The sequence below is a fragment of the Oncorhynchus clarkii genome, chromosome 13, assembly GCF_045791955.1.
Source record: "Oncorhynchus clarkii lewisi isolate Uvic-CL-2024 chromosome 13, UVic_Ocla_1.0, whole genome shotgun sequence".
Taxonomy (NCBI): Eukaryota; Metazoa; Chordata; class Actinopteri; order Salmoniformes; family Salmonidae; genus Oncorhynchus; species Oncorhynchus clarkii.
The window spans coordinates 34,278,525-34,291,659 of record NC_092159.1 but is presented as its reverse complement, the minus strand read 5'-3'; the positions used below and the strand labels follow the sequence as shown (position 1 = coordinate 34,291,659).

The window sequence follows — 13,135 nt, the reverse complement described above, 5'->3', positions numbered from 1 at the left end:
CATATAGTATTACCTCACGCTACCTTTCCTTCCCTCCAACCAGATCACCTCCATTACGCTCCATAACGATCTGGTCGACGTAAACAACCACTTATGCCTAGTTAAATACAAGCTACAAATAAGCCTATACATTAAGCTCAAGCTCCCTTCCACTCTCTTCTCCTCCCAAAGACGGAAGAAAAGTGTTTAGGTAAAAGCCCTGTTGGCTTGAGGACTGAGATATAAAGGTATGACTCTGTATGACTGGTAGCTTCTGCTGTGAATGACTGAGCTGAGCCCTCTTCGAAATATTTAAATTGGAGTACAGATTTGTATTTATTTTTTTTATTTTTTTTCCCACCTTTATTTAACCAGGTAGGCTAGTTGAGAACAAGTTCTCATTTACAACTGCGACCTGGCCAAGATAAAGCAGATTAACACTGGAGTGATAAATGGTCAGATGGTCATGTGCCGGTAGAGATACTGGTGTGCAAAAGAGCAGAAAAGTCAATAAATAAAAACAGTACGGGGATGAGGTAGGTAAATTGGGTGGGCTATTTACCGATGGACTATGTACAGCTGCAGCGATCGGTTAGCTGCTCAGATAGCAGATGTTTAAAGTTGGTGAGGGAGATAAAAGTCTCCAACTTCAATGATTTTTGCAATTCGTTCAAGTCACAGGCAGCAGAGGAAGGAAAGGCGGCCAAATGAGGTGTTGGCTTTAGGGATGATCAGTGAGATACACCTGCTGGAGCGCGTGCTACAGGTGGGTGTTGCCATCGTGACCAGTGAACTGAGATAAGGCGGAGGTTTACCTAACATGGACTTGTAGATGACCTGGAGCCAGTGGGTCTAGCGACGAATATGTAGCGAGGGCCAGCCGACTAGAGCATACAGGTCGCAGTGGTAGGTGGTATAAGGTGCTTTAGTAACAAAACGGATGGAACTGTGATAAACTGCATCCAGTTTGCTGAGTAGAGTGTTGGAAGCTATTTTGTAGATGACATCACCGAAGTCGAGGATCGGTAGGATAGTCAGTTTTACTAGGGTAAGTTTGGCGGCGTGAGTGAAGGAGGCTTTTTTTGCGAAATAGAAAGCCGACTCTAGATTTGATTTTAGATTGGAGATGTTTGATATGAGTCTGGAAGGAGAGTTTACAGTCTAGCCAGACACCTAGGCACTTATAGATGTCCACATATTCTAGGTCGGAACCATCCAGGGTGGTGATGCTAGTCGGGCGAGCGGGTGCAGGCAGCGAACGGTTGAAAAGCATGCATTTAATTTTACTAGCGTTTAAGAGCAGTTGGAGGCCACGGAAGAAGTGTTGAATGGCATTGAAGCTCGTTTGGAGGTTAGATAGCACAGTGTCCAAGGAAGGGCCAGAAGTATACAGAATGGTGTCGTCTGCGTAGAGGTGGATCAGGGAATCACCCGCAGCAAGAGCAACAACATTGATATATACAGAGAAAAGAGTCGGCCCGAGAATTGAACCCTGTGGCACCGCCATAGAGATTGCCAGAGGACCGGACAACATGCCCTCCGATTTGACACACTGAAATCTGTCTGCAAAGTAGTTGGTGAACCAGGCAAGGCAGTCATTAGATAAACCGAGGCTACTGAGTCTGCCGATAAGATTATGGTGATTGACAGAGTCGAAAGCCTTGGCCAGCTCGATGAAGACGGCTGCACAGTACTGTCTTTAATTGATGGCGGCTATGATATCGTTTGGTACCTTGTGCGTGGCTGAGGTGCACCCGTGACCGGCTCGGAAACCAGATTGCACAGTGGAGAAGGTACGGTGGGATTCGAGATGGTCAGTGATCTGTTTGTTGACTTGGCTTTCGAAGACCTTAGATAGGCAGGGCAGGATGGATATAGGTCTGTAACAGGTTGGGTCCAGGGTGTCTCCCCCTTTGAAGAGGGGGATGACCGCGGCAGCTTTCCAATCCTTGGGGATCTCAGACGATATGAAAGAGAGGTTGAATAGGTAATAGGGGTTGCGACAATGGCGGCGGATAGTTTCAGAAATACAGGGTCCAGATTGTCAAGCCCAGCTGATTTGTACGGGTCCAGGTTTTGCAGCTCTTTCAGAACATCTGCTATCTGGATTTGGGTAAAGGAGGCTTGGGCGAGTAGCTGCGGGGAGCTGTTGGCCGAGGTTGGAGATGCTTGTTGAATTTTTCGATTATCATGGATTTATCGGTGGTGACCGTGTTGCCTAGCCTCAGTGCAGTGGGCAGCTGGGAGGAGGTGCTCTTGTTCTCCATGGACTTTACAGTGTCCCAGAACTTTTAGAACTGTTAGAGCTACAGGATGCAAATTTCTGCTTGAAAAAGCTGGCCTTTGCTTCCCTGACTGACTGCGTGTATTGGTTCCTGACTTCCCTGAACAGATGCATATCGCGGGGACTATTCGATGCTATTGCAGTCCGCCACAGGATGTTTTTGTGCTGGTCGAGGGCAGTCAGGTCTGGAGTGAACCAAGGGCTATATCTCTTCTTAGTTCTGCATTTTTTGAATGGAGCATGCTTATCTAAGATGGTGAGGAAGTTACTTTTAAAGAATGACCAGGCATCCTCAACTGACGGGATGAGATACCCGTGCCAGGTCGATTAGAAAGGCCTGCTCGCAGTTGGTCAGGATAACGTCTATGAGGGTGCCCTTGTTTACAGATTTAGGGTTGTACCTGGTGGGTTCCTTGATGATTTGTATGAGATTGAGGGCATCTAGTTTAGATTGTAGGACTGCCGGAGTGTTAAGCATATCCCAGTTTAGGTCACCTAACAGAACAAACTCTGAAGCTAGATGGGGGCGATCAATTCACAAATGGTGTCCAGGGCACAGCTGGGAGCTGGGGGGGGGGTCGGTAGCAGGCGGCAACAGTCCAGCAGGCATCAGCTATGTAGCCAAGTGATCATAGTGTCCAGGGGGCAGCAGTAGATGGAACAGGGAAGCCGCCACTACGCTAGCGACACAGCGTTTAAAGTTAGTAGCCCGGGGCTAGTAGGAGAGTCTGCTCCGACGGAGGCCGGTTGAAGGCACAGCGGATGGAGTATTCGTCGGCAGACCAGTCATGGTGGTGCGGTGGGATGCCGTGTCGACAGAGAATCCAAGCCAGATGGGGAAAGAGGTATTGTAGAATTTAGTTTGCTAGCCGGGAGATGCGCCTGGCTCACGGCTAACTGGTGCTAGCTTCGTGGCAGTGGCGTTAGCCACTATAGCCAATAGGTAGCAGCGGTGATCCGGTGCCAAGGTCCAGAGTAGGGAACACACCCCCCTATCCACATCGATGGAACAGTAGTGGAGAGGGTAGCAAGTTTTAAGTTCCTCGGCATACACATCACAGACAAACTGAATTGGTCCACTCACACAGACAGCATCGTGAAGAAGGCGCAGCAGCGCCTCTTCAACCTCAGGAGGCTGAAGAAATTCGGCTTGTCACCAAAAGCACTCACAAACTTCTACAGATGCACAATCGAGAGCATCCTGGCGGGCTGTATCACCGCCTGGTATGGCAACTGCACCGCCCTCAACCGTAAGGCTCTCCAGAGGGTAGTGAGGTCTGCACAACGCATCACCGGGGGCAAACTACCTGCCCTCCAGGACACCTACACCACCCGATGTCACAGGAAGGCATCAAAGCTGGGACCGAGAGACTGAAAAACAGCTTCTATCTCAAGGCCATCAGACTGTTAAACAGCCACCACTAACACTGAGTGGCTGCTGCCAACACACTGACACTGACTCAACTCCAGCCACTTTAATAATGGGAATTGATGGAAAATGATGTAAATATATCACTAGCCACTTTAAACAATGCTACCTTATATAATGTTACTTACCCTACATTATTCATCTCATATGCATACGTATATACTGTACTCTATATCATCGACTGTATCCTTATGTAATACATGTATCACTAGCCACTTTAAACTATGCCACTTTGTTTACATACTCATCTCATTTGTACATACTGTACTCGATACCATCTACTGTATCTTGCCTATGCTGCTCTGTACCATCACTCATTCATATATCCTTATGTACATATTCTTTATCCCCTTACACTGTGTACAAGACAGTAGTTTTGGAATTGTTAGTTAGATTACTTGTTATTACTGCATTGTCGGAACTAGAAGCACAAGCATTTCGCTACACTCGCATTAACATCTGCTAACCATGTGTATGTGACAAATAAAATTTGATTTGATTTGAGTTTACAGCAAGGATCTGGTGGAGTATTGGGCTCTAGCCGTGTATGAATGGGGTTCGGGTGAACAGCTGAGAAGGCCAGGAGGTGGGCCTCAGGGATAGCTTCGGTACTGGGTGCCACGGTGAGTGCAAGCTAGCTGTGAGCTGTGAGAAGTAGTGGTCCAGAGATTACGGCAGTGAATGTGTTCTAAAATTGAAAATAATAGCGATTCCGTATCACATTGGGTGAGGCAGGTTACCGGAAGGTATAATCAAATAAAAAATCGAAAAGAGATTGAAATATATATACAAAAAAATACGAAAAATACAAAAGTACATGAGAGGACAAACAAACACGTCTTCACTGCTACGCCATCTTGGATACAGTTACCTCTGTATGCCCTAAAGGATTCACTTGTGACGGCTTAGTCATCCAGCATCAACAGGATGCTCATTGACAACGAAAAGCAAATTGGAGAGATGAAGCTTGGAACACCCACTCTATAGGACACATCATCAGTCCTGGAATTTTGTTAAGAGAATGTGTGCTGGAAGGGCACATGGTGGTGCTGGTTTGATTTCTGTTGTACCACAGAATGTTTCTATTGGCAGCTGTAGCCTCAAGATTCGAGAAGAGGGCCAGTAGCCTGAGGGTAGCCACTCGCTTCGAATACCAGGACCGACGGGAAAAAAATCTGGTGTGATGTGAGCTGGTACCGGAGGGTTGCTTGCGTCAGTATCGCAGGTGCTACTGCCGTTGTGCCCTTGAGCAAGGTACTTACAGGAGAAGCCTTGTTTTTTCAATCAAATCTATATTTTTTATGAAAATTACATGTTATAGAAGGGGTCCAGACACCTTTTTTTTTTTTTTGATTTCACTTGTTTATGAGAAACTTACCCCAAACAACAAATCAATTCCTTATCCTTGTTGTGTAGTATGGGGCCCCTGAAAAAAAACTTGAACAAACTCTCCCAAAACACCCACATACGTCCTTTTAGAAAAGTAACATCTCTCAGTATAGTGATGCAGATTTTCAGATGTTGTACACATGAAATTGTGTCATTCTGAACATTACCGCAATGTTATATTCCCTTTTGTGCAACTCGAGCTGTTCCATTATCTGTGTAGCTTGCTACTACACGTAACTGGCATTTATAATAAAATGAACATAAGGTGTCTTAATAGGGCGTTAGGCCACCAAGAGCTGCCAGAACAGCTTCATTGTGCCTTGGCATAGATTCCACAAGAGTCTGGAACTTCCTGTATTGCAGCACCTGCTTTCAATATACTTTTGTATATTTTACTCAAGTGTTTCCTTTATTTTGGCTGTTACTTGTAGAATGGATGGAGAGGAATCGCTTGAGTCGCAGTAAAAGGGAATATAACGTTGTCAATAAAGTTTGGAATTAAACAATTTTGTGTGTCCAACATCTTAATGACCTGCGTCACAATATTGAGAGCTGTTTTTGGAGCCTTTTCTCATGTATTTTCCGGGATGCCAGACTACACAACGAGGGTGAGGAAGTGATTTGCTGTTTGAGGTAAGTTTCTCAAAAACAAGTGAAATCATAGAAAAGGTGCCATTTACATTTTAAAAAATTAGATGTGGTTGTAAAAATGAAAAGTTTGTTAAAAAACAACTCCCACAATGCTTTAGGGGGGCTGCTCTGTGTCTGACCCTATCCAGCCCATCATGTGCGTGTTTCGGTTTGAGGGATACTGAGAATTTCTCTGCAAATAGATAGTAAATATATTTTCAGCAGTGCTTGTATCCTGGAATGGAAGAATATCTTTTACTATCCATTGTAGAGAAATTCTCAGTATTCTCCGAGTTAAACAGTTAACTTTCCATACACCAATAACCATGCTACATACAGTACATACCTCATTGAGAATCTCTTGACACTGGGTGTAGTTGCCTTTCACGGCCCAAGACCCGTTGGAAAGGCATTCTCTATACACATTGTCTGCGGAAATAAAGATTTGAAAACCATGTTATAAAGTAAGCAAACATGCACCATTTCTCCTTTCATACAAGCGGATTAAATAAACCGCAGCCTTAAACTCAGATTCTGCAAAAACCACACAGGGCGATCCAATCTTTGACAAAGTTGCAATGTTGCACGCCATACCCATTTCCAAATAAGTATTGGAACTCTTGACAGTGCTGCCCCTTTTTTATTCTCTAAATAATACAAAAAAATACAACAAAGTCTCCAGGAATAAAGTGAAGCAACAAAAAAGAAAACACCCACGGCTGAGAGGTGTCTTTATTTGATGTCAGGTGTACATGCTACATGCACACGGTGGAGGTAACGTGACTCCAGAAGTAAGCAAGAGACAAACAGAGAATCAAAGGCACAGACTTCTAAAAGACTCTCTGCTGTGTTCACAAGGTTGCGACGGAGTAAGCGACAGAGTGTTGGAGACAGCCGAAAACACATCAAAAGCAGTCAGATCTTAAGCTAACCTAAAAATAAAGACTGTCAGCTACGCTCTACTAACACCTAATGAACCATCGTAATATTACCTGACAAAGTGCAAGAAAGGAAGCATCATGTTGATACCCCATGACAGGTTTAATTGGTTGTTCTTAAGTTGATTGACACAGAGTAGGTGGCATGCCATGCTCTCAATATGTTACATTATGTTACATCACATGAATCCTACAGACAAAACACAAAACATATCAAACGTAAGCACGACCTAAAGGCCATACAATGTTGTATACTTCCTGCTATGCTCTCAAGATGGAGATCTGTACAAACGCGAAGTAACAGGATAAAAACATTTTTTTTATAGACTTAGATGAATCATTATAAAAAGTTTGGAAAAGGTATGAAATCAATAACTATAATTGAACGAGAGAAGTGTGATGCCATGATATCTCAACAATAACACTCTTGACATTTTATACACACCCCCCCCCGCCCCAAAATAAGAAATATTTGAGATTATCAGAATTTTTCAAACGTCATGTTTTTTTGCTGTAAGGGTTCTGTATTAAAGTAGTTATTTCCAACCATTATGTAGGCTACATACATACCTGTTCTTGATCCGTGGGAGTTGGTTTTGTAATACAAACACTAGTTAACACACTCTCTCACGCATTTATTGATCATTGACATCAACATTTTAACCTTCATAGTCTGTATCACTGAACACCGTCGGAATAACCTATACATCTGTCCGACAGATTAGTTCTTTGTCGCTACCATTATACCATGACTGTCTGCCAAGAGCACCACAATAGTTGGTTGACAGTATACATGATGTAATTAAGCATACACAAGGTTCGATCTTTGAACTGGGTTGGAGGTTGGGTTGTACTGAACATATGGCATACAGTACATACATGAAAGAGAATGAGACAGTACACACACACACACATACCCTGCAGAAAGCAAAGGATGGATTGTCTTCTGAAACAAACCGCTGACAATACATTTCTGCTCACCTGCTCTGGACCTTTCAGAATGATATCATTCTTCCACCTGAATCAGCCCTATTGTGGGGTTCTGTTGTAGGGGGAATTGGGGAAGGCCTCAAGTCAATATCTTTAAGGCTGAGTAGGCATTATCAGTGGGATTCAATCATTCCCACTGCAGCTGAGAGTAGCTGGCCCTGCAAGGTCCTCTTCCTCACTCTACCCTGAACTTTGAGCTATAGTACACTTTCTCTGAAGGTTTAAGAATGCCATACTGCTGTTCCTGGGAATAAGCTTTCTTGGAAAGATTGAGGAAAGAGCATTGAACTGAGAGGAGAAGATGACATATTTGTCATGGATGAAAAGATCCACAAAAACAATACAGTTTTCATCTTTTTGACTTTGAAAATCAGTCATTGGTGACCTTTTTCTAAGCCTTCTGAATAGTTTCTCTTTCTTTTAGCTTTGTTTGAAAATGAGGTCGCTATGATGTCCAGTATCACGCCAATGTGACAAGGAACTCAAGCTAACTCACTCACAGCAACTTTCCCGCGGCTAATCATTTACACCCATCATTCCCTGTATCGATCGTAAACAACTAATATCACAAATAAAGCTCCCAATAGAATGCTGAATTTTGGTGGAGTGGGAACACTCCAATTTCAGGAGTAGACGTTTTCTCCAGAGACAGGGATCCCAGGTCCAGAACTTCCTTCCTCAAGATGGAGTCTAGAAGGTTCAGTAAATTCCAAGTCTGGAATTTCTAATCTTCACATCCTCCCTCATCTGTCGCCACCTCTCCTTCCAACCGTCTGGATAAATATAAAAATGGAGAATGGAATTCCATCAACTAAAGTAGAGCTCCAGCTGAGAGCTAGACTTAAATTGGAAAGGAAAGAGAGGGAAGGATTTAAAGTCTGCATCTGCATTCTGCATTTTCCCAACAGTGTCAATATCTACCCTGAAGAAGAGGCTCCCATGTACCCCCTCCTGACTATAATTTAAACAGTGTAAAGGCCAGCGCAAAATCCAAACTTCAACTCTTGCCAAGGAAACCACCTTGAGATGCTCCGGCACTCATTTTCAATACACAGTAATTCCAAAGATCATTCATGCTTAAACTCTTATCTAATTATCAACACCTACAGCTGACATATTGCCATTTAATGACGTCGGAGTGCCTGTGCTTTGCTGCAGTTTCAATTCTTATTCAGTGTGATCTCATTCCCTCTTTCCGCCCTCCCAACCGCCACGGCAACCCCCGTTGGTATTGGATGACTCACTCTATTAACGCAGCCGACCTTCTAAGCTATAATTAATCGAAATCTAGCTGAATCCCATGTAAGCCCCCGCCAGAAGCTTAACATTCTCTCTCGCCCCCTCAAACGGGATGGGTATGTTGTGTTCCGGCACGTCTTAAGTGGGCTTAATCGACGAGCTGCCAGGCTATGTAGTAAGCATGGCAACGCAGAATAGCGAATGCTGTTTACCATTCGTTGAGGAACAATCTTTGTTACAGGGAAGAATATATCTGGTGAATACGAATGGGGTTCAATCTTCACTGTCTGAAGAGCTCTAGGAACTCTAAGAAGAAAGTGGGAAGCCCAGTTAAAAAGTGAACTGAACTGAACTGAACACCTACAATCAGTAAACCCAGCTACAAAGGAGATATATGTGAAGAAGGAACAGGAGTGGGGACCCAATTGAACGGTATAATTCCAGACTCGATCTAGGGGTGTGAAACACTAATATAAGGGATAAAACATCTAAAGCGGTGTGTAACGATAATACCAATGTAACCTATCTGGGAAGATAATCACAGCTTTGAAATGATGATACAGCAGCATGTATGAAGGAAACGTTCTGCCAAACTTTCTGCCAAAGTTCTCCAGCTTCAGACTGGCCTGTACCCTTCTATCATCCACGCTTGGGTTATCCATAATGACGAGTACACTTAGCCAAGAGAGAAGCAATTGGAGGGTAGTCAAGGACTTTGGCCATCAGTTGTCTCAGCTCTTCCCTCCCAACTGTTTGTCTCCTAGCAGGTGTAAGCTCCATTGGACACCAACGGTAATGTGACTAGTACTGTGCTAGTCGATCACTCTAGCTTGGACCAGAGGGACTAAGGAAGGGCCCCAAAACAGCTTCTGTAAAGCCTGAGCAGATTGGGGCCAGACAGTGTTTCTGGACAGGATGTAGAGGTGGAATGCAACAGAGCAGTGACTGGAGAGTTGGGCTGAGTCGTTGAGGGGTGGCGGTGGTGGTGTACAGGGTTGGAGAACTGACTCTACTGACTGTGTCGATATAACAAGGGGGAAATACAGAGAGAGAGGGTGTGTGTGAGAGAGGAGAGAGACAGAGACAGACAGACTATAGGCATCGCTGTAGGCCAAATGGACATGTGTTGATGGACATGTTATAGAAGAGACCTGCGAGACTGGGGGGGAAGAGAGAGAGTCCAGGAGATGACATCTTTCCACCTCTTTCTTTCCAATTTATATCCATCACTCTACTGGAGTCTTGACTTGAATCCTTTCTGGACTATTATTGTCCTTTTCCTCCTAGTCCTCCCTGCTTGGAGGTTGAGGTGATTTAGATCACACATACACAACTCAATGTCTGTTGTAATTGTTCCTGTCACCATTTCCCCTAATTTCCATTTTCTCCCTCTCTTTCCACTCTTTTCTGCCTCTAATGCTACCTATACTTGGTAGTTGTATTGATTAGACATATAAAAGCCAAGGGTTTCCTTAATTGGTCCTGTCAAACCATGAAAGAGCTCTACGATCATTCACATGCACACGCGCGCACACACATTCACACACACACACACACGCTCCTGACAAAGTGCTGGGCTGAAGGCAGACTCATGGATCGATTAGTTAATAGAATATGGTGATGTAAATTGGCAGGAGAATGATTCTAAGTAACTAAACATGAATCATCATTTAGTTTAAGTAATTTGATTTACGATGTCACTGATGGGTAATCAAGGCATTTATCAACTTGTAATAACAGTGTTCATGAGCATTAATGAGCATTGATGAGCATCAATAAATATTGAGTGTGTGGTTAAATTTTTGTGAAACTGGAGGTTGATCTTCTTACGTTTCTGCAACAAAGATTGAGATTACTGGTGTGCTTCCAGAACTGCCATGGTGTCACGACTTCCTCCGGCGATGTTCGGCGGTCGACATCACTGGTCTTCTAGCCATCGCCGATCCATCTTTCATTTTCCATTTGTTTTGTCTTGTCTTCCCACACATCTGGTTTCAATTCCATCAATTACATGTTGTGTATTTAACCCTCTGTTCCCCCCATGTCCTTGTCCGGTATTGTTTGATGTAAGTGCTTGTTATGTCTGGTGTGCGTCGGGTTTTGTAGCCATTTATTGATTGTTCTGGTTTCCGGTGGGTTTCTATTATTAAACTGCGCCGTTGGAAACACAGTTTTTGCTCTCCTGCGTCTGACTTCTCTGCCGCCAGTACGCACCCCTTACACATGGCTCATTTAAAAGACAAACCACCACTAAGCCTTTTTAAACGCACACTCAATTATCAACTTTTTAGTTACAAAACAACCTGGGACAATTAGTCCACTTTTGAGTTCTGACTAACTTTGATTTTGGGGTGAAATGTCCCTTTTAACAGATGTTTGACAGTGTGTAGATAATATTACAAAACAGGACCAGACCATTGCATGTGTCCAGATATCTACCTTTGCTAATCTAATATATCAGCTAAAGTGTGGTTTGGGACCATCATCATCGTTCTATTCTTGTCAGGAAACTTCATAAATTAAAATCTGTGTCGGGGGGGGGGGGATCTGATCATCTGACTATACCACTGGAGGAGCTCGATGGTGTTTGCGCTGGCTTCAGACCAACGTTGATTCCCTCGGGAGATAGTTCATAATTTTGATAATGCACTGGGAAATGATATCACAAATCATTTGGAGAAACATTTGTAGACCTCCACAAGTCTGGTTCATCCTTGGGAGCAATTTCCAAACACCTGAAGGTACCACGTTCATCTGTACAAACAATAGTAAGCAAGTATAAACACCATGGGACCACAGCCGTCATACCGCTCAGGAAGGAGACGCGTTCTGTGTCCTAGAGAGGAACGTACTTTGATGCAAAACGTGCATATCATTCCCAGAACAACAGCAAAGGACCTTGTGAAGATGCTGGAGGAAACAGGTACAAAAGTATCTATATCCACAGTAAAACGAGTCCTATGTCAACATAACCTGAAAGGCTGCTTAGCAAGGAAGAAGCCACTGCTCCAAAACTGCCATAAATAAGCCAGACTACTGTTTGCAGCTGCACCTGGCGACAAATATCGTACTTTTTGGAGAAATGTCCTCTGGTCTGATGAAACAAAAATAAAACTGTTTGGCCATAATGACAATCATTATGTTTGGAGGAAAAGGGGGGAGACTTGCAAGCCGAAGGGCACCATCCCAACTGGGAAGCACTGGGGTGGCAGCATCATGTTGTGGTGGTGCTTTGCTGCAGGAGGGACTGGTGCACTTCACAAAATAGATGGCAACATGAGGAATGAAAACTATGTGGATATATTGAAGCAACATCTCAGGACATCAGTGAGGAAGTTGAAGCTTGGTTGCAAATGGTCTTCCAAATGGACAATGACCCCAAGCATACTTCCACATTTGTGGCAAGGACAACAAAGTCAAGGTATTGGATTGGCCATCACAAAGCCCTGACCTCAATCCTATAGAAAATGTGTGGGCAAAACTGAGAAAGCGTGGGCGAGCAAGGAGGCCTACAAACCTGACTCAGTTACACCAACTCTGTCAGGAGAAATGGGCCAGAATTCACACAACTTATTGTGGGAAGCTTGTGGCTTGACCCAATTTAAACAATTTAAAGGCAATGCTACCAAATACTAATTGAGTGTATGTAAACCTCTGACCCACTGGGAATGTGATGAAAAAGAAAAAGCTGAAATAAATCATTCTCTCTACTATTATTCTTAAAATTTCACATTCTTAAAATAAAGTGGTGATCCTAACTGACCTAAGACAGGCACATTTTAATAGGATTAAATGTCAGGAATTGTGAAAAACTGAGTTGAAATGTATTTGGCTAAGGTGTATGTAAACTTTTATTTATTTTTGTATTATAATTTCTACATTATATGAAGATAATGTTGCTTCCAATGAAACCAGGAACCAGGAGCTTTATCATCATTAAAAGAAGCTACAGTATATTGTAGCCATTACAATTATCTGCTCAATTGATGTAAAATTCCCAATACCTTCAGAGGCCAAAAAATATGTCAGTGCTATAGACAGGTTGGTTGTTTAGCAATAAAACCGACGGCTGCACAACTATGGGCAAAACAGACTGTGTTGGCTGACGTGTAGGCCGAAACGATATTTTGCACCCAAATACTTATTGAAAACATCAATACGTTTGCACGATGAGCATTTATTGTCTCTTAAGTACGTTGTCACAGTTGTTGGCTAGACAAGACATGACATCAAGAACAAGATAAAACTATCGGAAGC

General features: G+C 43.4%; 1 protein-coding gene across 1 annotated transcript in view; it reads right to left on the bottom strand.

Moving 5' to 3' along the window:
* The window catches only part of LOC139423892 (corticotropin-releasing factor receptor 1-like), a 155,588-nt gene that overhangs the window by 51,363 nt on the left and 91,090 nt on the right, over positions 1-13,135 (bottom strand). The window contains exon 5 of the mRNA XM_071175533.1: positions 6,058-6,140. Coding sequence (XP_071031634.1) covers positions 6,058-6,140 — 83 coding nt within the window. The remainder of the gene's footprint in view (positions 1-6,057; positions 6,141-13,135) is intronic.